This window comes from Pezoporus flaviventris, unplaced genomic scaffold (assembly GCF_033815535.1).
Source record: "Pezoporus flaviventris isolate CSIRO_AGI_PZ_B2104156 unplaced genomic scaffold, CSIRO_AGI_Pfla_v1 ptg000105l, whole genome shotgun sequence".
Taxonomy (NCBI): Eukaryota; Metazoa; Chordata; class Aves; order Psittaciformes; family Psittacidae; genus Pezoporus; species Pezoporus flaviventris.
Genome location: NW_026892653.1, coordinates 438,653 through 465,744, shown reverse-complemented (window position 1 = coordinate 465,744; position 27,092 = coordinate 438,653). Strand labels below are relative to the sequence as shown.

The 27,092-nt window shown below is 60.4% G+C and overlaps 1 protein-coding gene across 9 annotated transcripts in view; it reads right to left on the bottom strand.

Moving 5' to 3' along the window:
- Nucleotides 1–1,774: 1,774 nt before the first annotated feature.
- CBFA2T3 (CBFA2/RUNX1 partner transcriptional co-repressor 3) overlaps nt 1,775–27,092 on the bottom strand; it is a 29,589-nt gene continuing 4,271 nt past the window's right edge. The window contains exons 2-13 of one of the 9 annotated variants that reach the window (XR_009747559.1): nt 12,582–12,728; nt 11,183–11,260; nt 9,991–10,232; nt 9,569–9,658; nt 8,020–8,201; nt 7,691–7,938; nt 7,495–7,580; nt 7,037–7,232; nt 6,818–6,886; nt 6,312–6,583; nt 3,585–5,671; nt 1,775–3,502 (exon numbers count right to left, since the gene is read on the bottom strand). Coding sequence is in view for 7 of the 9 variants with exons in the window: in XM_061477375.1 (XP_061333359.1) it covers nt 5,372–5,671; nt 6,312–6,583; nt 6,818–6,886; nt 7,037–7,232; nt 7,495–7,580; nt 7,691–7,938; nt 8,020–8,201; nt 9,569–9,658; nt 9,991–10,232; nt 11,183–11,260; nt 12,582–12,728 (1,910 nt within the window). In the remaining 2 variants the exon portion in view is untranslated. Of the gene's footprint in view, nt 5,672–6,311; nt 6,584–6,817; nt 6,887–7,036; nt 7,233–7,494; nt 7,581–7,690; nt 7,939–8,019; nt 8,202–9,568; nt 9,659–9,990; nt 10,233–11,182; nt 11,261–12,581; nt 12,729–20,737; nt 22,112–22,554; nt 22,895–27,092 lie in introns of those variants that run through there. The other 8 variants (XR_009747558.1, XM_061477380.1, XM_061477381.1 and 5 more) reach the window with 8 other exon arrangements.

Sequence of the window (27,092 nt, the reverse complement as noted above, 5' to 3'; positions counted from 1 at the left end):
CAGCGGCTTAAACTCCCCTGCCTGCAGCAGGAAGCTGCCCCCTGCTCCACCCCACAGAGCCCCACCGCCCGCCACAGACCTGCACCCCGAACACGCCGCGCTGCTTCCTGGGCGCGCCGCCACGTGTGGATCTCCCGCGCAGGGCGCCTTTCACACAGCAAAGACCAATCAGGGCAGGGCACGGCGCCAGGCTCCGCCCCCTGACGGCAGGGCGGAAGGAGCGGTCCTGCCCACCTGGGACCCGGTGGCCGCGGGTTCGAGTCCTGCGGGTGGGAGAAGACCGGCACGGGTCGTAGGGCCCGTTCTGGGGGCTCCCCCCATCCTCCTTGTCCACCCACCCCGCTGGGGGTGCTGGGGACCGCAGTCAGCTCCGTGGCACGGTGCGAGCAGCAGGGCACCCCAACAGGGTGCAGCATCTGCAGCAGGGCACCCCAACAGGGTGCATCATCGGCACCAGGGCACCCCAACAGGGTGCAGCATCTGCAGCAGGGCACCCCAACAGGGTGCATCATCGGCACCAGAGCACCCCAACAGGGTGCATCATTGGCAGCAGGGCACCCCAACAGGGTGCAGCATCTGCAGCAGGGCACCCCAACAGGGTGCATCATCGGCACCAGGGCACCCCAACAGCGTGCACATCTGCAGCAGGGCACCCCAACAGGGTGCAGCATCTGCAGCAGGGCACCCCAACAGGGTGCATCATTGGCAGCAGGGCACCCCAACAGCGTGCACATCTGCAGCAGGGCACCCCAACAGGGTGCAGCATCTGCAGCAGGGCACCCCAACGGCGTGCACATCTGCAGCAGGGCACCCGAACAGGGTGCAGCATCTGCAGCAGGGCACCCCAACAGGGTGCATCATTGGCAGCAGGGCACCCCAACAGCGTGCAGCATCTGCAGCAGGGCACCCCAACAGCGTGCAGCATCTGCAGCAGGACACCTGTCCTGGGTTCAGCAGTAGCAGTCATGTTTCTCCTCCTTGGTAGCTGGTGCAATGCAGTGTTTTGACTTTCGGCTTGGGAACAGAGCTGATAACAAGGATGTTTTGGTTTGGCCAAGGACTTTGTGAGCCTCATGCTCTGCCAGGGAGGAGGGGAAGCCAGGAGGAAGCAGAGACAGGACACCTGACCCAAACTGACCAAAGAGGTATCCCATACCACAGCACATCATGCCTAGGATGTAACGGGGAGTTAGCCGGAAGGGCTGGGAGACTGCAGGGTTGGAGGAGGTATCGGTCGGAGCTTGGTCGGGCTGGGGGGGCGAGTTATCGGTCAGCTGGTGCTGAGGTGTTGTATTCTCTTCCCTGGTTATTTCCTGTATCATTGTTATTATTGGTGGCAGCAGTAGTGATCTGTGTTATACCTTAGTTACTAAACTGTTCTTATCTCAACCCGTGGGAGTTGCATTCTTTTCGATTCTCCTCTCCGTCCCTCCGGGAGTAGGGGGAGGGAAAGAAGAGGGGGAGTGAGTGAACAAGTTACCTGGCTGGGTTTAAACCACGACAGCACCCCAACACAGTGCATCATCTGCAGCAGGGCACCCCAACAGGGTGCATCATCGGTACCAGGGCACCCCAACAGGGTGCATCATCTGCAGCTGGAAGAGAACATCCCTTTGCGTTCCCTGCGGACAACCCTGAATGCCCCTCACCATGGACACCCCTCTTCAGGGTTGGACACAGGTCAGTGACCGACCCGGTGGCTACATTGAACCCCCCCTGGGTTAGGCACACAAAGTGCTGCCAGGGTGAGGCACAGCACAAGTCCAGGCTCTGATTGATATTAAATTGTCTTTATTACACAGATACAGAGTTAAGAACAGACATAACCTGAATCATAAAGTTTACATCTTTCACAGGTCAAACATACAGTACACTTAAGAGAAAGCGGGAAACAGCAAAGGGGTGGGGGGGGGGGACAGCATGCCGAAGGAAAGTCCTACCACGTCATCTCTCTGGGCTGGCCCCCAAGCCCCCCAAAACCCTCCCAAACCCCCCAAAACCCATGTGTCGGGGCTGGTTTCCAGCCCCCTGTCACCCCCCATGCCCCGGTATCCCCATCCCCAGGGCTGGCAGGGTCACACAGGCAGGGCATGGGAGCAGGAAAGCCTTGAGTAAGGGGGGATGGTGGCACAGCACCTCCCTCCTGGGGCTATGGCATTCAGTGGCATCAGAGGATCCCCTGGGAATGCCACCAAGGCACCCAGGTCCTGGGACCTGGTCCGCAGTGCCTGGGACCTAGTAACAACGTGGCATCTTGTTCCCAACCTCAAACCCACCAGGAGCCAGAGTGTCACCCCGAGGAGAAGAGAGGACCCCGGTGGGCCCTAGAGGAGAAGGGCACGGAGAAGCTGCAGGGGGTTATAGGGGGCTCTGGGAGTGATGGAGCAGAGCCCAGGCAGGCGTGGGACCCTGCTCCAGGGTGCCCAGGCTCACCAGGATGCGGCACTTTGGTTTCAGTGGGACGTCAGGTTGGGAACGCGAGGAAGGAGCTGGAGAGACCCTCGCGTACTGGATCCACCTCCTCCAGCACAGTGCCGCACCCAGCATCCTGGGGTCTGCCTCCCCATGAGGACCAGGACCTCTATCCCCACACCACCAACACTGTCCCCAAGCTGCGATGGCGGGGAGGAAACCAAGAAGGGGATCTATGGGTGGCCATGCGTCCATGATCCAGCAGAGGACTATGCCCAGCCACCTCAACCCCCGTGTCCCCGAACTGCCCCACAGCCACCGGGGTGTCCCTATTCCCAGCTATGCTCATCCCTCTACCATCTCCCATAGCACATAAAACCACCAAAGAACATGGCTTGGGCATGGCACAGGGCACACATCCCCTGGCCCCCCACATGCCCCAACACCATTTTGGAGTAAAACCCCACAGAAGCTCTGGCCAGCACCTCCCCAGCTCACATCACTGCGAGGGATGTGGCTAAAAACTAACGTTTTTGGGAAATATTACACTTTAAAGCTGTCGCTCTGGTTTGGACATCTGCTAGCGCCGCCCGTCACTGCCCATCCCATCCCTCCCTCGGCTTTTGGTTTCAATGCAAGGTTCTGTTGGGTAATTTTGTCACTGAAAAAACAACAAAAGAAGGAAATAATAAGTAAGGAAAAGAAACGGAAGCAAACCAGAAGGGGGTGGAAACGAGAGCATTCCCATGGAAATTCCCTATGGAAATGCTCTCGTCCACGGTTTCCCGGTGAGGCGGAGGTAGAGAGGCAGAGCCCCGGCGCGGGGCTGGGGACACATGGGGATACGCAGGGGCACGTGTGGTGGGAAGGGCAGGGATGGGATGGACACCCGGGAGAGCAGGTGGCCTCGCAGCAGGCGCATCTGCAGAACTCTTATATATTACCTCTTCTCAGGAAACGTAAGAAAAATAGACAATATTACATATGTCACACCATAAATAAAGTGAACAGTCACTCGAGGGGGGGGCAACCCGGGAGAGCTCCCAGCCTTGGGGTGCACAGAATCCCCTCTGGAGGGATACGCCGAGACCTTGGTGTGCACAGAAACCCCCCGGGGGGATGCACCAAGGTCTTGGGGTGCACAGAAACCCCCTGAGGGGATGAACTGGGACCCTGGAGTACACAGAAATCACCCCAGGGGATGCACTGAGACCTTGGGGTGCACAGAAACCCCGTGGGGTATGCACCAAGGTCTCAGGGTGCACAGAAACCACCCCATAGGGAACGCACTGAAACCTTGGGGTGCACAGAAACCCACAGCAGGGCTCGGTGCTGGTTACACAGGTCCAAGAACATCACCTCGGTGGTGTCCCGTGCACCAAGCTCTGCGGCAGTGGCACGGCACGGGCCCCTGGGTGACTGATAACACAACAGACCCGGCCCCGAGCCCTTCCCTCCTCCTCCTCCCCTACAGAAAACACACAGGATGGTTTTGCAAATGCGGAACAATTACATCTCCTATGGAGCACACGACTGCTGCTCGCCTACATCCAGCCTCGCTCCCCCCCACCGCGGCCTCCAGCGCGTTCTCATCATCCTTCGTTTGGCAAATGTCTCTTATTATTATCGCTATCGTCATTATTATCGTTACTATCAGCATCTTTTTGGACCTCTGCAAAACACTATTTACATTCACATTAGCATACAGCACTCCTGCCCCGCGTGGGGCTTCCCTCCTCTCGGAGCCGGGCGACTTTCCGTATTGCACTCCCGTCCTCTGCGCTTTGTACAACGGTGCAAGAAGCACACAACAACCGGCATCGTCCTTGGCTGCCTCCTCGGCCGGGAAGGAGGTGATGCTTGCTTTCCTTTCCTTTCCTTCTTCCTCTTCCAAATCCACGTGAAACAAATCCAATGCGGGGTGTGGGAGCAGCCTGTCAGAATAGGGCTGGAGGGGGGGGTCCGGCTGCCGGCTTCGGGAAGGGAGAACACCAAAATCTGTCGTTTAATCTCTGTTTTTAACTCTCTTTTTCCATGGCGGCGGCGGGCAGAGGTAGAGATGTGCCAGCTCCGGCTGCGGTTCTCAGCCACCGTCTCCCCCTCCTGCAGCTCGGGGACTTCGATTTGCTTGGAAAACACCCATTTTTTGCTTTATTGGAATGGAAACCCAGGGGCGCATCCATCCGGCCTTGCGGGGAGGGAAGGGAGCGACGACAGAACGGAACGAACTTTGGCAGTGGAGAGACGTTTGGATCTTCCTTGGTTTTGGATTTCCTTTGGAGCAGAGGTGAGTCTGGTCTGTTCTTGGCTAGCTAGCAAGGTAGTTACAGGTGAGCGTCCGTCGCGCGGCTTGACTTGGCGTCGTCTGGTTTTTGGATTTTTCTCTTTTTTTTTTCTTTTTTTTTCTTTTTTTTATTCCTTTTTTACAATTTCTTACTTAAAGCCAAAGAGTTCGATGTTTTCTTTTTTATTTCTTTATTTTTTTTTTTACAAAAAAAAAAAAAAGGGGAAAAAATTAAGAGAGAGATGAAGAAAAGAAGTTTCTTTCCTTCTGCAAGCGAGCCCCTTGGCAGTGCCAGTATGGGCCAGAACCAAGCTGGCCTCTCCCCATGTCACTCCATGGCGAGGCTGCAGCCACATCCCTCATCCAGAAAGCAAAAAATAGGACAAACCCCCTCCCCAAAAAAACCCAAAAAATACCCAAACCACAATCCCTCAACTGATAGAAAACCAACCAAGAAAAAAAAGAAGCCAAAACTAAGACTGAAGAGAGAACAGAGAAGACCGGTATTTGCCTTAACTCCACTTAAAGCCCAGTTTGAGGATCCGTGAGGATTATTTGTGAAGAGCTAGAGAGGTCGTTTCGGAGGTCACACGAGTCAGGTAGCTGAGGAGATTGCATCGAGTGCAGTCCGTGTCTCTTGGAGAGCGGTGGCAGCAGCGTTGGTCCCAGCCTGGCTCAGCGGGACGCGCTCTCCACCGGAGCCGGGGTGGCCGGCGTGCCGGCGCGGGACGCGGACACCGAGCCCGTCTCGCTGGGGCTGCTGGCGATGGTGGCCACCCCGTCGGGCTGCCCCGGGCCCGGTGGCAGCCCCACACCGGCGCTGGGGGCAGCGGGGGCCGGCAGCCCCTGCAGAGTCTGCCCGCAGACGTGGTGGTGCTTCTCCCAATCCTTGTGCTGGCAGAAGGAGCCGCAGTAGCGGGCGGTGTTGCAGCCACTGCAGGTCTCGCTTGCTTTGCGCCCGCAGTTCCAGCAGCTCTGCGGGGATGCAGAGTTAAACCTCAGACCTGGATTGTGCACCCGCATCCCAGACCATGCACCCCATCATGGACCATGTGTATGCGTCCTGGACCATCACAGCATCCCCATCCTGGACCATGCACCCCATCATGGACCATGTATCCACATCCCAGACTATGCATCCCCATCCGCAACCATGTATCTGCATTCCAGACAATGCACATCACTGTGGCCTGCGCATCCCTGTCCGGGACTACACACTCCATCGTGGACCATGCACCCACATCCCAGACCGCGCATCCTCATCCTGGACCATATATATCATCCTGGACTATGCATCTACATCCCAGATCATACACATCATCCTGGACCGTGCACCTCCACCCCGGACCATAAATATCATCCCAGCCTGCGCATCCCCATGCTGGACCACACATCCCCATCCTCAACCATACACCTCATCCTGAGCCATGCATCTGCATCCCAGACAATGTATGTCATCCTGTCCTACGTATCCCCATCCTAGACCATGCATCTACATCCCAGACCCCACACATCATCCTGGACCGTGCATCCTCAGCCTGGACCATGCATCCCACCACGTGGTGTTGCTGAAGCCCCCCAGTACCCACGCTTGCATGCAGAGATGCTGCAGAACCTGACTGCAGAAGGACCACATCCTATACGCCCGTGCTGCCACCAACCCTGTCCCCCCCAGCTCTCCCCTGCCAGCCCCCACCTCGCTGGAGTCCTCCTGCTGATTGATGACAGTGAGGGCATCCTCGGAAGCCTGGCGCTTGGCCTCGGCCAGGGCTCGCTCCATCTTGGCTCGCTCCGTTGTGATCAGCTCGTGGGCTTTCCGCTCGGCGTCCGACACAGCCTTCTGCAGCTCCGACATGGCCTGGCGCTTCACCTCGTTCACGGCTTCTTCTGGAAGGAAGGGAGCTGAGCATGGCATGGGGTGTGCGGCCACCCCAGCCCCTGCTCTGCGGTCCTCCTCTGCGGCAGTGCCATGGGGGGGCTGCAAGCATCTGCTCCCCACTGCAAACCCACCTCAAACCCTTCCAGTACCACAGGCACCCAAGCAGAGCGCAGGGAGGGGATGGGGCAGAGACCCTACTGGCTTGGCACACTGATGGATGCTGCTGCCTGCCCTGCACTCACCAGCCTTCCTCCAGATCTCCTCCGGCATGTACCCAGAGAGGGGCCGAGGTGTGAACTCCCGGTGAGCATCTGCAAAAGAGAAGAGGCGATGCCATGAGGAGATGCTGTCCTCCGCAAACCCACCCTCCAGCAGCACCGGACCCCCAGAGGAACAGCACCGGCACCCCAGAGAGGGGCACAATCCCCCTGAACGCACCCCATGGCCCCGGGGGTCAATACCTAACTGGGGTGCCTCGGAGGCGGAGGAGCTGTTGTGGGGCCGGGCAGAGGGGGGGCTGCCCTTCTTCATGTCCTCGGCATCGCTGTAGCGCCGGATCCAGTGGTTGAGCTCCTCGCGGTCGGCCTCCTGGCACCGCCGCAGCACCGTCAGCGACCGGCGCGTCTTCTCCACCATGTCCATGATGCAGTTCAGCAGCTGGGGGGAGAAAGAAACGTCAAGGTGTGTGGGGGTTCTGCTGCATGCAGCTGGAGGGGCTGCGGTGCATAGCACAGGAGTGGGGGATTCAGGCTACGCCAGGCTGTGCCAGGGCTGGGTACCACTCTGGCTGCAGAGAGCAGAGGATGCACAGGAGCAAAGCCCAAGAGGGAACACGGTGGGGATGGAGGGCAAAGCAGGGGGAGGCAAAGCACACCCATGTGGGATGATATAGGATGTGGGGAAAGTGGGCATTACATACATTGTTGAGGTGTTTCCACTCCTCTGCCCATTCCCGGTCAGTTAGCCTGTGGTCGATCACCTCCTCCTGCCGTGCCCCATGCACTGCTGCAAGGCAAACAAGGTCAGACCCCGCAGCACCCATCTGTGCCTGGGGATCATGGGGGTCTCCAGCCCTTTGCCTGCTCCCTCAAGCCCTGGGGGATGCCAGCACTCACCGGCGGGCCGCTGGCGCTCGCGGGGGTCAGAGTGCCGGTAGACATCACGGTAGTGATGCGCCATGGCCATGTCCTCCAGGCGGTAGTGCTGGGGCAGCGGGGGAGCAGCCGGGGGGTGCCCCATTCCATTGGGAGGGTGGCTCAGCCCGTTGCTGGGGCTGTAGCGCTGCGCCGGGCTCATGGTGCACGGCCGCTTGCTGAGGTGCTCAGGGTGCAGAGGGTCTCGGTCCAAACCGTTCTCTTTGGTCCTGGGTGGAAAGGAGGAGGTTGGTCCCTGCCGGGCACCGGTGTCCCTGGGTAAACACCCAAAGCATCCCCCTGGCTGGTACCTGTCTGGCGTCCTCCTCTTGCCGCTCTCGCCCACCTCCAGGAGCAGCTCGGAGGAGTCGATGGGAGAGGAGGCATTGGCGTCCAGCAGCAGCTGCTCGTGCTGCGCCAGGTACTGGGCCGGGGTCTGCTTGGCCATGCGGGCGCAGTGCAGCAGCTCCCGCTGCAGCAGCGGCAGGTTGGCCTGCGAGGGGATGGAGAGTCTGGTCCATGGCACCGTAAATCCCCCCACAGCCCAGCACCCTGCTGCTCAGAGCCCCACGCTGCAGTGAATGGGGTCCTGAGCACCTTCCCCATTTGCTGCAGTGTGCCCGGACCAGCTGGGCTGCTGGGGGAACATATGTGGCACCCCAGAGGGTTCAGCCATGTGCTGACATGGGCACAGCTTCAACAGAACCCTCCTGCATCCTGGCAGGGCTGCAGAGCAGCATCTCCTACTCTATCCCCACAGCTTTCACCCTGGGGACCTGAGCACCCAGGCTGGGGAGCACCCAGCCCATCTGGCACCCATGGGACATGAGGACCAGCTATGAACTTGCATCCACCACGTCCCCCCCCAGCACTGCAGCCCCTGGGGGCAAGCAGAGCAGCAGGAATCCAGCAGCAGGGACCCTTTTTGCCTGGGCGCTCTGGCTGCCAGCTCCAGGTTTCTCTTTAGGCAGCTGATCCAGAGCCAAACCCCATCTGTGAGATCTGTTAGCGCCCAAGCCGGAGATGTTCGCTGCGGGAAGACCCTCCCCTTCCCTGGCCGGGGGAACAGCCCCACACAGAACCCAGCCAGCCCCAGTCTGGGAAGCACGCCGAGCCCGGCTGGTTGCAGTTAGGATAATGGGAAACATCTGGAGCCTGCGGTGGGAACAGCTGGGAGCAGGGTGCCAGGGCGGCCGCCGCGCGCTTGGCAGCGGGACAGCAGGAATGGATCCCAGCCTGCCCAGGGCTATGGGGCCACCAGTGCCCACAGGGACCCTGTGAGCCAGGGATGCACCATCCCCTGCTCCCGTAGACCCCTGCTCCCAGGCAGGAGGACAAAGGGAGTTCTGCTGCCCCCCGGCCACGTTTTGGCTCTGCTTTCCCTTGCCAGGAGCAAACGGCTCCGGCAGCACTGCAGGCAGATTCCTGCGGGATTCATGGACCTCTGCTATAGGGGGTGGTGGAAAAGGGGCTTTTTTTTTTGCTCTTTTTCATTATACTGAGGGACAGGACACTGGGGTTGAACATCTGCCAGCAGCGCCGGTGCTGCCAGGTGGCAGGGGCAGGGTGAGAGCACAGAGTCAGCATGGAATTAAAAGGCAAATACTAAAAAAGGGGATTTTTAATGAATTGCAAATGGTCACCAGCTGGGCTGAGCCCCTCGCTTCATTGCAAACAGCCCCGGCCTCGTGTAACTCCGCACGTGCAGAGAGATGGGTGTACAAGGGATGCCACACGTGTGCCCAGGGGGACATGGGCAGCCCCACAGCACCAGCCCGGGCCCCAAAGCCACCCACTGAACCCCCTTTACTGGTGATGCTAACCCCGGCATTCCCGCATCACCCAGACTTGGTCACCCACCTTGAGGAAGGGGATGACGAAGGGTCTCAGCGGGAAGTTGGTGGCCTCCTGGAGCTTGGCATGAAACTCCTCGATGGTGAGTGTGGAATTCTGCAGGGAGAGCCCAGGCTCAGCACCCCCTTGGAGCCCCCAGGGGGATGCTGTGCTATTTCTCCCTATTTATGCTCCTTTGCCATGCTTCAAGGGAAAACCACCCTCGAAGGAAAACCATTCTCCTGGCTTTCAGTGCCAGCAGCTGGGACCCAGCCCTGCCCCCTGCACTGTGCTGTGCAGATCCCAGGAGATGCTTTGCAGACAAACCCCATTTCTCCATGATTTAGGACCCTCTTTCCCCTTTAGCAGCATCCCCATCCCTAAAGGCAGCTGCAGGATCCCCTCACGGAGCATCACCCCAGTGCCGAACCCATGCGTGGGGGACGTACCACGAGCCCCAGGACGAGGGTGCGCACCCGCTCCCCGATCTCGGGGGAGATGTCGTTGCCAAACTGCTGCAGCGTGGTGAGGAAACGCTTGAGCTTGGAGAGCTGCCGGGCACCACAGGCTGGAGGGAGCTGGTGCGTGGACAGGGAGGCGGTGGAGGAGGTGGCCGGCCCGTTGCTGAACCCATTTGGGGTGGATGGGGCCCCGTTCATGGCAGTTGGTGAGTGGCTGCTCCCGTTCATCACTGTGGGAGAGAAGGGATGGGAGGTCAGAGAGGATGGCTATGCCTTGGCATCATGGGGATAAGGCTGGCATGGGGGGACCGGAGCATCCTGCTGGGTACCATGGGGGTGGCACACCCCTGGAGGCTCCGGGATGCTGCTGCATCCTTGAGGCCGCATCCTGGGCTGGTTCCTGGTGCTGTGAGGAGCTTTATAAAGGGATATATGCTGTAAGGATGCAGTGCATGCCCTAGCGCGGCGTGGGACTCATCCTACTCCTCAGTTCTCAAGGCAGCCAAGAGAAAGGGTGCTCAGCACCCTTCTGGAAGAAGCCACAAGCCATTTCCACAGACCCCAGCCTGGCTTGCAGCACGCTGGCACCTCCATCCCCACTGACCCAGCCGGGAGGACAGAAGCTGCCATCCCATGCCAGAGGCCGTCCCATTCCATGGCACGCTTCCCCATGCCAAGACACCCAGTGGGGCCACCTGGGGGTGCCCAGCGGCAGCGTGCCCGGCCCCTTGCTCTGTGCCAGCCCTCCATGCACACCCCACGAGCGCAGGGACCCCTTCCGCAGCCAGCACCGGCGCTGACACGCATCACCCCGCGTCCCGGCCACCTGAAGGCACCCAGGCATGCACCCCGCAGCTCCCGGGATCGCACTCACCTCGCGGTGCCGCGGTGCCCTGCCTGCCCCGGCGGGCTCCCGCGCGCTCTACGGCTCGGGCAGCGTCTGCCGCCCGCTAAAGAGGTGCCGAAAATAACCCCTTGGCCACAACTGCTTCTGTTCCCACGACAGGTGCGTTACTAAGTTAGACCCTGCACATGTCCGGGGTTCGCATCCCTGTGCCCTGCCAGGGGCTGCCGGGGGGGAGCACAGGCTGCCCAAGCCCCCCTGCAGCTCCCCGTGGTGGGGGGGGGCTGCGGCTGCGGCTCGGGTCTCTCATGAGAGCGGATGCTTCATTTTACTTACAAAGACAGACCATCGACCATTTCAAGCAACCATGAAAACGGCCGCGAGGCAGAAACGTCGGAGGGCCAGCGTCTCGATCTGCAAGCAAAATAAAACACGCTATGATGAGAGAGCAGAGGGGGCAGCTCTCGGACGGGGTCCCCGCAGGGAATACTCCTCGATGGTGGGTGAATGCATGCCATGGGATGGAGCCGGGTCCCTGCATCCCACCGCAGCCAGAGGGATGCTCTGCGCTTCGGGGGCAGCCCTGCACAGCCCCAGCACAGGGGGCTTCTCCCTGAGACGAAGAACAACCAAAACACCACTGAGCTTCGGGATGAGCTGCAGCGACGAGGCCGCGGGCATCTCTGTCCTTGCATCCTATGCCGAGCCGACCCCAGGATGCCACACCGGCCCCTGGGCTCGCATTAAACAGCAAAACCCCTCAGAGCACAAGCTGATTTCTAACTAGAGAGCATCAGGCTGGGATGGCAGCGGGGCCGTCACGGGGAGCACTGGGGTACGGCACTGGGGCTGCGCCTCTGGGGGTTGCTCTAAAGATGTTTTCTCCCTGCTGGGGTTTTAGGCTTGAAGCAGCTACAGCCTGATCTAGTGGGAGGTGTCCCTGTCCATGGCAGGGAATTGGAACCAGATGAGCTTTAAGGTCCTTTCCAACCCAAACCATTCCATGATCCTATGAGCAAAACCCTTGTGTGCGCATGCCCAGGATACGTCCCAGCAGAGCTGGAGGAACTGCTCACGATTGCCACCACCACTCCTGCCAAGGGACCAGCCTTGGTCCCTGCCAGCCTGGACCCTGCCCTGTGTGTGCCTTGTCCAGCCATGTGCCAGGACAGTGTCACCAGCACGGAGACCTTTCCTGATGCAAACGCTGTGGGCATCCAATCAGCCCACTTGCCACGGGTACAGCCAGCTTCTTGGGGCTCCCCCAGTTCGATGATGCTACAGAGACTGAGGAGTCAGGCTCTGTGTCCCCACTCAGGCCTTTGATGTCACCACGCCATTCCTGCCACTGCAGCTGGCCGGGACAGTGCCCTGCCATTGCTGGGTGCCACACGTGGACAGGACTCGCAACAGGACCAGCTCCAGCCCACAGCATCCTCCATCCATCTCTCTGCAGGAGAGAGCACCCAAGGCCACGCACTGCTCCGTGACAGGCAGGAGAGCAGGATGTCCCCACAGTGCCACTGTGCTCCCCACAGGCGCATGCATGAGCTGGGGTGTGCAGCCCAAAGACAGTCTCCAGTGCAAGGACGGGTCACGCCACCCCACAGCACAGCCAGCACCATGCAGATCCGAGGATGCTGCAGGCCCCGGATGCAGCGCATGACCTGGAGGCGAAGGGAGGCAAACCCCCCCTGCCTGGCATCACGTCCCCATCGCCATCCCGGGTACTCACTGGTGTTTGGTGTGAAGGACGGGTGCCGTGTGGCTCCCTGCGTGACGGCTGGCGGCGGCGGAGGCATGCTGGGCGGCGTGGACCTGGACTGCGTCTTCACATCGGCCGGCGAGTCGGGCATGGTGGCGGCCGGCGTCTCCGCGTTATCTGCAGGGACAGGACACAGGGGGGGTGAACGGGGGTCCCCGGCCGGCTTGGGGGCAGAAGGGACCCACGGGGACCGCAGGTTGGCCTGGGGGTCTCAGCTAAACAGTGCAGGATGGCAGCAATCCTTGCCCCGGGCACAGCTCGGGCAGTGGTGTCCTGTGTGCCTGCAGGCTGGTGGGGATGGTGATGGACCTCTGGTGCGTCCACACGACGGTGAGGATGGTGGCCTCTGCCCAGTGTGGATGCGCTGTGGTGGGGACAGGGCAAGACAGGGCTCTGCCGCTGCAGCACCGGCTCTGCCCCACTCGCAGGGCACAGAAGGAACGTGTGTGTCTGCAAAGCCATCACTGTCACACCCCGGCATGGTCCCGCCAGCGATTACCTGCCCACGTGTGGGGAATCCTCACTAACCCCTCACCATCCCGGGCAGCTGCACTCGGGGCTGCTGTAATCCCAGGCAGGGATTACGCACAGGCAGTAAATCATGGGCTCCCTATGGGAATGTGCCAACACCGTGCCCTCCGGATGGCCGGCGGCGGCACAAACCCAGTGCGGGGTCTCAGCCCAGGGTGATGGTGGTGGGATGGCCACAGGTGTGAGCACTTGTGGCACAGTGATCTGTGTGCCCAAAGCCATGCCACTGCTGACACCAGCCCCAGCCAAAGAAGGAAGAGGCCACCACGGCTGCCCCCTGGGTCCCCCCCGGTGCCCCGGCACGCTCCCCACCAGGCGAGGCTGATAAACACTAATCTAATATTCAGGCTTAATCCATTGCAACTGCTGTGAGATTAATTGAACCCTGTAAGAGCACATTGTCCTGGCTAAATAAAACCGGGGCCTCATCCCAGGCAAGATGCTATCAGGGCTTGTGCCGCAGCCAATGCCGCACACAGAGGAGTGGGAGATGGGAGAGCTGGGAGCAAGGGCCAAACTCTTGGGTGGTCAGCATTGTGGTCCCACAGTATCCTCCCAGTATGGGATCATCCCTCCCTGCCCACATCACACCAGAATCCTGCAGATGCTTGGATGTTCATGCTCCCGTTTCCCATTCCTTGCTCTCTTCTCCCACTCCAGCCACAGGAGAAACCCCAAGACCAAGCCGCATCCCTCCCTAACAGTTTCTTTACAAGGCCTGCCAAAATAAATGGTAAATTTTGAAAAAAACACCTTTTATTTCCCTTTTCATGGAAATGCCCATCTCTGGGCAAGGCTCTTCCAAGCCTTCCGGTTTTCCAGCCCTGACAGCAGAGGATGAGCCATGGTGCAGGGAGGCATTGCAAGATGCTCTCAACATCTACGAGGCTGCAGCCACCCCTGTGCTTAGCCTGAGGCTCTGGTTCTCCACACAAGAGCAGTGGGGCATGGGGACAAGCCGCAGCAGCTTGGGGACAGTGTGGCAGCTTGCCTAGGTGAGGGCACCTGAAGGAGCTCCAAGCACAGGTTTGACCCTGCTGCTGCTTGCAGGGAGGAGGAGGGTCCAGGCTGCAAGATGCTCACCCCTGCCTGCATCCTCATCTCTGCCCGCATCCCTGTTCCTATCTGCTTCCCTGGCATTGTCCCTGTCTGCATCCCTGTTCCCATCTGCATCCTTAGCAGCATCCCTGCCTGCATCTCCATTCTTGTCCCCCTTGCTGTCCTGATGCTGTACGCATGCCCACACTGAGAGGAAAACACAGATACACTCATTCTGGCATGCACATGGCTTTTCCACAGCTTCCTTCAGGAGGAAAGTTTCCACAAAGCCTGGCTGTGTTTTCTCTCCTATTTTCCTTAATTTTCCTCTGAATCCTAAATTTTCCCTGAGGTGTTCTCAGTCCAAACACCACCACGAAGGCATGGGGTGAGGAATGCCCCCAAATCTGATGGATTTTCCAAATGCCCAAAGCAAACAGAACCTGGGATACCCACAGGATCTGGCCACCAACCCAGAACCTTTGTAGGATGGGGCGAGCTCTGTGGTGGATGAGGGGGGGTTTAGGGGCACAGTGCAGCCTCCCAGCAGCACCTCCAAACAATAATTCCCCAACACGACTCAAACCTCACTGGAATTTCTTTTTCCTTCTCCTCTTTTTTTTTCCCCCTCTTTTTTTCTTCTCTTTCTTTGGGGTAATTTGTCCCAGCCGCTCGGGGCTGTGTCTGTTTTCCTCCATCTGGTTTCCATTAGGCCTGTGCAGCCCAGATGAATAAGTAATAATATAAGACTAAAAGGATTAGTATTCTCTCCTTGGCTGGTGGGAGTGGTGTCCCCCACCCTGCCTCCAGGGGCCAGCGGATGCTGGACTCCACACACCCCCGTGTGACCCTGAGCCCCCCATTTGTCACCCCGCAGGGTTTAACCCCACACACACTGGCCTGGGCATGGTCACTGCTGCGGTGGCTGATGGAGCCTTGGCTTGCCCATAGCACCCAACCCCATACTGCCCCAGCAGGGTTGCAGGGCTCAGGGTGTGCGACCCCACTGGGCACAGGCAACCCCTGAATCCCAGACTCACAGACTGGTTTGGGTTGGAAGGGACCTTAAAGCTCACCCATCTCCAGCCCCTGCCACGGGCAGGGACCCCTTCCACTAGACCAGGTTGCTCCAAGCCCCTGTGTCCAACCTGGCCTTGAACACTGCCAGGGATGGGGCAGCCACAGCTTCTCTGGGCACCCTGTGCCAGCGCCTCAGCACCCTCACAGGGAAGAGCTTCCTTATATCCAACCTGAACATCCCCTGTTTCAGTTTGAACCCATCACCCCTTGTCCTGTCACTACAGTCCCTGATGAAGAGTCCCTCTCCAGCATCCTTGTAGCCCCTTTCAGATACTGGAAGGCTGCTATAAGGGTGTCTGCTTGTCCGTGTGCTCCTCAGTGCTGGATGCTGAAAAGCACCAACACATGGCACTGTGCAGTTATGCACACCAGCAGGCACCAATGCACAGCATCACATGGCTGCAGGCTGTGCAACAGACCAGGACACCAACACACGACCAGGCTCCCTGTCCCACCCCAGGCAGCCTTGGGCAGGAGACAGGGATGTGCCAGCCCTAGGAGAAGTCTGATGACTGTGGAGCACCCGGGCTGGCTGCTCTTCTCTCCATCTCAATGATGGGGATGGAGAGGGCAAGGAACTGCCCTGACTGTGGCCATCGGAAAGCTCTAGCTTCCTGCAGCCCTCCCCTGCCAGGCCAGGTGAAGCTTCCTGGGTGAGGAGAGGGTTAAAAGGGAATTAAAAGACCAGCATCCTTCATGCTCTCCAAATGGCCACAAATGAAATCCAGATGCTGGAGGCGACGTCTCCTGAAGCCAGGCTGCCTCCGAAACAAAGGCAGGCAAGCATTCCTGCTCCTCAGCTGCTGCTGCCACGGGGGCCAAGAACAACTCCCTGATAAGATGGCGAGGGACCCAGCTATCCCAGCTGGAGCATGTTAGGGAAGCGTGCGGTGCTGGCGAACAGGCAGCAGCACCGGCCACGTGCATGAGCCCGGTAGAGGTGGTGGGAGCTGCAGGACACCGTCATCTCCCTCCTCATCCTGATCCACTCCCCAGGGATGCAGTGATGATAAGGGTAGGTGACAGCAGGCTCATCCCCGATTACTTGCAGAGGGACTGCGAGCAGGACAGCACTGTGGGATGCAGGAGGGACGTTCCCAATCTGGCAGCTACCAGGGACCCATCACCAGGGTGTCCCCTATACATATTCTGGGGAGCCAGGCTAGTAGAGAAAAGCCTCAGCACGTGTCAGCAAAAATGAAGCCTTTGAAAAGGAAATCCAATTAATTAAACCCTCTGCACAAGATGTAAATGAACTTGCGTTTGGCCAGCTCAAGGCACAGGGAGCTGTTGTTGCTGTGAGGGTGATGGGACATGGATGTGCCCAGCGGTGCCAGCGCCACGCTGGCAGCAGGACCACACTGTGCTCAGGTACCTCTGCACTCAGCCCTGCCAGGCTGCTGCCTGCACTCCTGCCTGCAGGCAGTGATGCTCAAAGGGATGCCCATGCCTCAGGTGGCATAGCTCTTGGGGTGCCCTGCTCCTCCAGCCAGGGGGATGGTGACAGCCTGGCCCAGCGCAGGTGACAGCACCAAGCCAACCGCCCCACAAGTTTGGGCATTGCCCCTCTGGTTTAGTCTGGCTGCTCAGCTGAACAGGACCTGCCCTGCCACTCCTGCACCACCACAGCAGCCCTCTGCAGTAGCTGGTGAACCAGCCTTTGTTTCTGCCATCCTCACCATGCTCAGGGGCATCCTGGAATGGGTCCCACGTCACTGGCCCAGGTTGGGATGCTCCCCACCCACAGTACTGGGAGGAAAGTGGGTTTCACCATAGAATCATATAGTCATGGAATACCAGGGTTCAAGGGACCTCAAGCACCATCTAGTCCAACCTTTCATCCTGATTCGCTTTGCTTTCCCTGCAGTCCCTCTGGGACAGCATCCCAGTACATCCAGCCCTGCTGGGGGAAGCACCATGGGCAACGCTCCTCACTCAACTCCAGGGCAGCAACAGCCAGCAGGGATCCTGCTGCCTGGTCCCCTTCCATCTCCCCCATTGTGGCAGTGACAGCACAGCTCCATGTGGGACACTGACACAGGACCAGGCTCCCTGATGTGCCCGGAGCCCAACAAACCCCATTTCTCAAGCCACAACAAGCCAGTCAAAGACCCAAACCTGCTGCCTTGCTCGGTGCTGGCAGTGCCAGCCAGCTCTCATCCCGTGCTGGCATGGCCAGGGTGGATAGGAATGGCTTTGATTTTCCTCGAAACAACAACAACAACAAAAGCCAAAAAGCCCTCTCTGTTTTACAAGCCTTCATTTGCTATTGTTTATGTAAACAGGTAAATTGTTTCGTATCTCAATTAAAAACATCTGCCACATAAATGAATACCAATTAACTCATCCTGTTTTTAATTACTCTGTTAATTACACACAGGCAGCAAAAAGGATGGCAGGGGAATAGGGAGAGCATGCTTACAACCCCCCCTTCCCACCTTGCTCTTGGCAAGGATCCGAAATGTGCCCAGATAATGATGGATTAAGGTGGGTGGTGGATACCGTGGCTTGTGGCCAGCTCTGGCGTGGCAGCTTCTTCCTGGCTGGCCCGGGTGCTGGCGGGGCGCCTTGCAGGGGTATTTCCCAGCACCCTCCCAAGAGATGCCCTGTTTCGGAAACCCCGGGTCCCATGGGACACCCCAACACCACCTGCATCATCCCCCGTGCTGGCAGCAACTGCCACACAACCTGGCTGTTTTTCCCAGCGTCAGACCCATGTCTGCTCTCAGAACGCGCCCCAGGGGAGAGAAACCTCGGGATGCTGCGTGGGGAGGGCGGGAGGATGGAGGAGGCTTCACACGAGCAGCATCCTCATGGACCAAGCGCATCCTTGAGGTGCCCCTGGGAGCCCTCCCGCTGCCGAGGGTCAGCAGCTCTGCATGGGCACAGCAGCACGGGGTGGATGACACCCTCGAGCGGGGCCAGCAGCAATCACCGAGGGACCCTGGGCGCCGCCAGCCCCTCGCCCCCCCCCCCAGCTGCGGGAAGCTTTCCAAGCGAGCAGATGGGGCAGGGAAGCGGCGGCAGCGAGGGGGAGAGCAGAAAAGGCTATTTTCTCACGCTACATATTTTACAAGTTGAACATTTTGTGCATTTCAGCCTTGCCTTTAAAAGCATCTCGGGCTCAGCACCGGCACTTGACGTTGGAGCCTGTGAGTCAACAGCGGCCGGCGGCAGCGTGGCCTGCCAGCACAGAGAGGGGACGGGAAGCGAGGTCCCCCCGCCATGGAAAGGGCCAGGCTCGGGGGCTTCCCCTAACCCACTGGTGCTGCAGGAGCTGCAGCATGGCCAATGCCCCCCACCAAGCCCGAAGTTGGAGCACAGCATCTGCTGCAAAATGCTGCCTGCAATGTCCTGCCCCAGTGCCGCCGTCTGAGCTGTCCCACCAGCAGCTCCCGGTGCTGCCCGCACACCCTCCCTGCTCCCCAGCAGCCTCATGATCCTGGATATTGAAGAAACACCATGAATAAGCAGTGCCAGGGCCAGCCTGGCACAACTGCAGGCATGCGGGCAGCTCAGGGGTGAGGCTGACCCCACCAGCAACTCCATCAGTTGCCCCTCTGCCTGGGAAACATCCGTGTCTCACTGCAAACCCCCTCCCTGGTGCAAGGGCTATGGATCCATCAATCCCTGCACAGCATGGCTGTGCTGGAACAGCAACTGGTCCAACAACACATTGCCAAAGGGGCACCCCAAACCAGACCCATGTCCCTTTGGGTGCTCTTTGAGGGCAGTGAGAGGGGCTAAAATGCCCCAGACTGCAAGTTCTGCAGCCACCCCACCACATGCACAGGGATGCTTGTGCCCAAAGGCCGTCCTAAGGGCTGGAGTGGGGACAAGTGGCACAAGCGGCCAAGGGACTCTGGAGGCAGAAAGTGGCTGGGGAAGGGAAAACATCCTCCTGCACATGCCAGTGTCCGCAGGGAGCTCCCTGCGATGTCCCTGCAGTGTGGGAATGCCGAGGCACCGCCGGCTCCCCAGGGACCCCCGGCTGGATCCTGCCCTGCAGCTGCCAGGATGGTAACAGCTCCGAGGGGCGCCGAATCCATCCGTGCATCCCCACAGCCTCCGGGCTGCTGCGTTGCTGACTCTTTGTCTGTTTGTTAACCACGGGCTCCATTTCAAGGCGATTTTTACCCATGTGAGATTGAATCAAACATCACAGGGGAAAAAAAAAAAAATATCAATGAGAATTTTGCAAAATAAACAGGAAATCCCTTGGATGTTTTCTGGAAACATTGGTCAGCATCTTCCGAAGGGAAGCTGTGTGCTCGTCAAGGTGGGGTTGCCCCTACGGAGCCTGAGCACGCTGGGAGGGAATGCGCAAAACAAGCTTCAGGATGTCTAAAAATAACCCCCAGACTGGGCAATGGCACCAACGCCAGCAGAGCCTGGGCAGGGGGGTTTCCTCTGTGCCACCGGCATGGTCTCACCCCATGCCAGCCATCAGGAAGCTTCCAGCTTGGGGACCCCCCTTGACCTCAGCCTGGAGGGGGAGTTTAACGCTGCCCATGGTCCAGCTTAGAGAGCACGGGTCAGGGCTACAGCACCCGACCTGCATCCCCTCGACCCCAGCGGCAGCACTGAAGCCCAGCACCCGTGGGCTGTCCCTGCTCCCTCCCAGGGCTCAGGAAGCCCCGCTTGGCAGGATCAGGCCCTGATTTGCCCAAATCCTTGTGCCCACCACGGCTGTGTTGATCTGCCCGGAGGCAGAAGCAGTGTGGGTGTTGGTGGCAGGGCTGCTGTGTGTCCCCGGGGGACACTGCCACCTCCTTGGCTTGGCTCGGGCAGCCCTGCAATCCCTGCCTGGCTCACCAGCAACCCCCTGACCCCTGCCAAAGGAGATAACAACAGACATTTAGGGGATGCCTCTCCTCCCCGGCGGTCCCACAGCACCCCACATCCTTCCCCTGGGTAGGCGCGGGGCAGGGGATGCTGATCTGCCTCCAGACTGTGCCGGGATTTAACCCGGCTGCCGGCAGCGAGCGGAGCCGAGAGCTCCTTTCCATTGCAAAGCCGGACACCGCGCAGCCCAGATCCTGCCCGGGGTTTTCCACACGTGCAAACGTGGCTCAGAAGCAGAAATCCAGGGAAGGGACACAGGGGGCATCACCAGCTCTGAACCCCCACCTCGCACACTGGCTGCTGGCAGCATCCCGCCCCCCCAGCCATACACCCAGGCAGAGGCTGGGGGGCTGCTCGACCCTCCTAACCCAAAGCGGGGCTGAGCACCAGTGTCCGTACATCCTGCACCCTGCAAGTTTCCAACGTAAGAGGCAAAACCTGCACCCACACGAGGCCTCAAAGCTGCCCCCCAAACCCAGTGCCCACCACCCCGCACCACGGGAGAACAATCTCTCCCCCCCCCCCCCCCCCCCATCCACCTTGTCTTTTCCTCTCTACAGCCCAACATCTGTAATCACACGTTTTCAATCGAAACACTACCAACATCTGGCTGTCCCCAGGTAAAACCTTACCTGCCAGCACAGACAGCAACCGGGAGGCAGCAGGCAGAGAAAAACCCCCTTCGCACAGCCAAGTTCACGTCCACTTGCCTCCCCAACCACAGCACAAGCAACGCTCGAGATTCCTGCCTGTGTGGAAACGCTCTGCGCAGGGACCTGCCCTACACACCTCCGGAGCCCTGAGCGCCTGCCCTGCGCGGCAGCTCAGCCCCGTGGGGCTCCCACTCAAGGACCACGGGCAGCGGGGCTGTCAGCATCGTCCCTGGCTGCTGCTCCACGTTCACTGTGGAGTTTTGGGTTTGCTGCCCCGTATCTCCGTGCCCTGTGGCATAGCAGAGCTCACCCCTCTGCGGCGCCGGGCAGACGGATGTTTGCAGAGAGTCTTCAAGTCTCTCGACAAAGGAGCGGAGAATTAATATTCCTTTTAATTAAAGGCACCAAAATGTCTTTGTTCCTGAACAGAGAGAAAACAACAGAGGGAAGAGCTCAAAAGCTCCTTTTAAGCTAGAGACGAGACCATCGCTAGATTCAAAGACACTGTCAACGTGCACGTGACCTCAAATTAAAACAACCCAAAATGAAACCCAGCGGCGGCGGCTCCTCTCCGAAAGAGAAGGGAAGTTGCGAAGTTTTCCTTGGCTAATAGGGGAAAAAGGGGAAAAAAATCCAACAAAAGGTGCGTTCAACCAGAGGAGCGCCCTGCAGAATCCGAAGGCACCATCCAGTGGCAAGGGGAGTGATGGGGATTGCTGGCTGTGCCCCGGCCCAGCATCACGGAGGAGCCCGGGCGGAGAGCGGTGCCAGCCTTGCTCCATCCCTACACAGACAGCATTCCCTCGGCAAAGCCAGGCTGGAGCGAGCGGCGCAGTGCCAGCCAGCGCTGCTTAATGCAATTCTGATGGGAAAGCGAGAGCCGGACGGCGATTAATGGCTGCGAGGATCGGAAGCAGAGAGCTGGATCCCTTCCTCCCCAAATCCGCGTCCAACAAGCTGTCCCCTGTCACACGAGAGGACACCGCGCGTGTCCCCTGCACAGACCCGTGTCCTCGCACGTAAGCACAGAATTACTCTGCCGTAGCTGTAACTTCACAAACCAGCCCCGGGTTTCCTCCCACAGACTCTCCCGAGTGGATCAGCTCCTCCTCGCCACGAAACGTGGCTCCATCTCTCCATCGCCGGCGGCAGGAGCGGGATATGGAGCCGGAGGGTTGGTGGTCCCAGGAGGAGGGATACAGGGATAAAAACCACATCTCCCGCCGGGCAGAAGCGGGGACCCACGGCCGGGGGAGGGTTTACTGCAGGGGGACACACGCACGCACAGACTCCCGTGGGTCCGGCCGTGCTGGGCCGCCCCGGCTCCGGGAAAGCTCCTGCCGGGTACGGGAAGGGGAACGGTGACCGCTGCACAGACAGCGGGCCCATGCCCGCCTCCTCCCTCCTTGCTCTGCCCGGCGTCCCGGGAGCGGCCGAGCGTGGGGATGGAGAGACCGCGGCGGTGGGGATCGCGCTGGCTCCGGCACCGGGAGCATCCCCGTGCCCGGCGCGCCGAGAGCACCCCTGACACTGTGAGAACCCCGCGGGCACCGGGAGCTTCCTCGACTCCTGCGCACCCGGCAGCCTCCCCCGGGAGCAGCCCCGACACCGCACCAGGAATCCCCCGGGCACCAGGAGCATTCTCAGCCCCTCTTCCCTGCGAGCATCCCCTCCCTGGCACCGGGAGCCTCCGACTCCCCTGCGCACCGCGAGCATTCCCAGCCCCTCTTCCCCGGGTGCGTTCCCGGGCACCGGGCGCCTCCCGGTCCCCGCTGCCGGCCGCGGACGGCACTTACCGTCCTGAGCTGTGGCGGAGGCGTGAGGTAAGTCCCAAGGCAGGAGCCGACAGGACCGGCCAGAGCCGGCAGCGGCCCCCCGCCGGCGGCGGCCCCGGCCCGCTTAAGGCCGGCGCGGGCGGAGCGCGGCCCCGCGGCGGCGGCTGCCCCCGGCACCTGCCCTCCGCCGCCGCTCGCCGCGCCCGGGGCCGCCGGGGGCCGCCAGCCCGGGGGTCGGGGCGCTTCCACCCTCCCCCGGAGGGGGGGCACCGGAGGGAGGAGCGGGCGGAGGAGCCGGTAAATCCGCGGGGCCGGTTCACCCCCTGCACGCTGCCCGGCGGCGCATCCTCCGGCGCCGCGTCGCGGCCATGGGGCGCCCGCGGCCGCGCTCCGTGCCGGGCCGGGCCCCCGCAGCGCCCGCCGCTGCCGCCGCGCCGCCCGCCCGCCCCGGAGTGAGCGCCGCCCGCCCGCGCCGATGCCTTAGACGGCGCCGACACCGAGCCCGGCAGGGGGCGCTCCGCCGCCGCCGCCACCGGAGAGGGGCCCCCCCGCCTACCCCGGGGGAGGGGGACAGGGATGAGAGGGGCTGAACGGAGAAATGAGGGGTGACCGGGGATATGGGGGTGCACGGGGATATGGGGGGTGCAGGGGGACATGGGGGTGCACGGGGATGCACGGGGATATGGGGGGTGCACGGGGATATGGGGGTGCACGGGGATATGGGGGGTGCAGGGGGACATGGGGGGTGCACGGGGATATGGGGGTGCACGGGGATATGGGAGGTGCAGGGGGACATGGGGGTGCACGGGGATGCACGGGGATATGGGGGGTGCACGGGGATATGGGGGTGCACGGGGATGCACGGGGATATGGGGGGTGCACGGGGATATGGGGGAGCTGCATGGCACCGGGGGGCTGAACGGAGAAATGAGGGGTGCACGGGGATATGGGAGGTGCACGGGGATATGGGGGGTGCACGGGGATATGGGGGGTGACCGGGGATATGGGGGGTGCAGGGGGACATGGGGGGTGCACGGGGATATGGGGACCTCAACGGAGACATGGGGGAGCTGCATGGCACCGAGGGGCTGAACGGAGAAATGGGGGGTGCACGGGGATATGGGGGTGTACAGGGATATGGGGGGTGCACGGGGATATGGGGGGGGTACGGGGATATGGGGGGTGCACGGGGATATGGAGGGTGCACAGAGACATGGGGGGTGCACGGGGATATGGGGGGTGCATGGGGATATGGGGGGTGCACGGGGATATGGGGACCTCAACGGAGACATGGGGGAGCTGCATGGCACCGGGGGGCTGAATGGAGAAATGGGGGGGTGCACGGGGATATGGGGGGTTCACAGGGATATGGGGGGTGCACGGGGATATGGGGACCTCAACGGAGACATGGGGGGCTGCTTGGCACCGGGGGGCTGAACGGAGAAATGGGGGGTTCACGGGGATATGGGGGGTGTACAGGGATAAGGGGACTTCAACGGAGACATGGGGGCTGCATGGCACCAGGGGCTAAATGGAGACACAGGGAGCTGTAGAGCACCGAAGGGCTGCACGGGGTTATGGGGTCCCAAACAGAGACATGGAGGGATGCACTGGGTTATGGGGGCCTGCACGAGGATATGGGGGAGCTGCACAGCACCGGGGAGGCTGTGCAGAACCGAGGTTCTACACAGAGAAATGGGGGGCTGCATGCCACAGCGGGTCTCCATAGGAACAATGAGGGGCTGCACAGCCCCAAGGACTCCATGGGCATACGGGGGGCTCCCCGGCACAGGAGGGGCTGCACGGGGCTTAGGGAGCGGCACAAGGACTGGGAGCAGCAGCCTGGGGACCAGAGGACGGTGCTGGGGGTGTATGGGGCTTGGGGGCTGCAGGAAGGTGGGAATTGCAGGGGGTTCAGCGTTCACAGGGGGTTGTGGGTGCTGAAGAATGGGGGTCAGAGGGCTGCAAGGGACCGGGTGTTGCTTGCATGGGATGAGGGGTTCTGCGAGGGAATGGGGCCAGGGCTTGTCTGGGGCCGTGGGAACAGTCAGGGGGATGGAGCTGGGACTGTCCCAGTCTGAAGTGAGGTGTGTGGGGGGCTGTGTGTGGGGGCTGCAGGCTGTGGCTGCTCTGCTTCTGTCAATGCAAGCAATAGCAGCAACCACATGCGCAGTCACAAACCCCACAGCCCTCAACAGCCACCATGCCCGTCCCTGCCAGGCCTCGGGGTGCCCTCCACCCTGCTTGGCCTCACTGGGGCTCCTTGGGGTGGCTGCGTGGCTCTGGCACCACAGGAATGCCAGCGGAGCCCTTCCTCTACAGCAGCGCAGGGCAATGGTGCAGGCACTCAGAGCACTGCTGCTTTCACCCGGTCGCAGCGTGCCCTTCCTGCGTGCCCCATACCCGATGGGGGGAACACCAAAAATCCCCCCCAAGCCCTACTACGGTGTTGTCGCTTTCTTGTGCGCCGGGTAACACAAGCCCTGCTAATTTCCCTGTGCTGAAGCCCTGCCTCTTTGCGTAATTACTCTGCTTGGCAGCTGCCTTCCCTCTGCGAGATGCTGCGCGGAGCCTTTGCCACCCGCATGGTTGGTTCTTGTATTGCTCATCCCTTCCTGCTTCCCAGGGCTGGGCGCTGGGGACCGCGGTGGCTCTGCCAGGCTGCAGCATGGCTGCGTGGTCATGCATTGGCACTGTGTGATCGCTGCATGGGCTCTGCACAGCCAATATCCCCCCGACTGCACCACCCTGACCCAGTGCTCCCGACCTCGCTCTGGACCATCCCAACCTCCAGCTCTCTTTCTGCATCCCTCATTCCCAGGGATATTTCCCTGCTGTTGCACTGCCTGTGCTGGGGGAGCATGAAGGTTTTGACAGCTCTTGTATCTACACCACTCAGCACTGCGTGTGTGTGCACTGGGCAGCATCACATACCCTGCACTTCTCACTGGGGCTCTCCCTGTTCCTGCTCTTCCCTTATTCCCTATGCCCTCATTCCTTATGGGACCCCTCTCAAGGAGCCTCTTGCAGGTGAGTTTCATTTGCAGAGGAAATCCACAAAAATTTGTGGAGGAAATTCCACAGTGGAGGAAAATCCACCCCATACACAGCTACACCAGCCCTGCTGTCCGCCCATAAAAATACCCCACAGGGCTCTGCTGGGATAAGCTGCAACATGCCCAGCTCCTGGTCAACTTGGGATGCAGTTGAAGGATGCTATCAAATACCTGCTGGCTTGGCACCATCTTGCCCCATGAGCAAAGGCAGATGTAGCCAGGCACGGCTGCCCATGCACCCTGCATTTGGGTGGCAGGGTCTGCTTCATTCCTATTCCACACACGCAGCCTGTAATTTTGGTCTATTGAAGTCATAATTCACTACTGTGAAAATAAACATTTGTGTTAGCTCGTTTTATTCAGCGGGCCTCGTCTGAATGTTAATAATTCCCTGTCGGCGTGCTTGCACGTGGGCACGGCCACTGGGACAAAGCCTGATCACCCGTGGCCATGTCCATGGCCACCTCCTTGCATGCTTTGGGTAGGAGCTCACCATCCTTTGCATGCTGAGCCGGGGGATTTCAGCAGAGAGATAGGGATAGAAATACCACCGAGAGCCAAGCTGGGGATAACAAGGGAGTAAGATAACTGTACTATAAAAATGATGTTTAGCGAAGCAGATCTGGACCATTCCCTGCCCATGCCTGTCCCTGGTTCTGTTTGCTTACATTGTTTTGTGGGTGCTCCAAACCTGCGCCAGAGCTGAGGTGGGGCAGGCAGGAGGACCCCTGGGTCACCTTCCAGCTGGCCCCATGGCAGTCCCCAGGGCTGTCCCCAGGGCTCACTCAGCCACCAGCCAGGGGGCCCAGGGCTCTCCGGGTTTCTCCCCGCTGGGTGCTGGTGCTTCCCCTCCGCATTTGCATCTTCCCAGCCTTTATCTTCCTCCCAGTCTCTGTATTGCTGCAATTACAGACACTTTAAAACACAATGATCTGGCTGTTAGCGTGATGGATGACAGAACCTTTCTGTCTGGTTTAAATCATTGCCGAGAGTGAGAGAACTTCCCCGGCTTAACCCCTTCCTGTCCCCACAGCCCAGGTCCCTGCCCAGCCCAGACTGGGGACTGCCAGTTGGGTGCTGCCATGCGCTCCCACAGCACGGTGGGTCCCTTCGATAGGGACAGAGGGGGGGCCCTGGCATCCCTGGGGTCAGTGTTGGCAGGGAAACATCCCCCATTCATCATGTCCCCGGGTGCATGGGGCAGACGTGGCGCAGTGGGGCAGGCAATGGGGCCAGCCTCACTTCTGCCCCGGGGTGGGAAAGCAACGGCCGCGCTGGGAGATAAGTGCCTGCCAGCGCCCGATAGCCTGCGGCTGGATCTGTCCCAGCCCAGGGACCTGGCAATCCTTCCCCCGGCAAATCTGGAGCGGGGCAGGATGGGGCCCCACCGGAGAGGGTGGAAACTCCTGTAACGACTCGGTGCCGGTCACGCCGGTGTGTGATTGATGGCGCGGGGTGCAGCGGGGATTAACTGTACACGTTACGGCAATTCACACCGCCTTT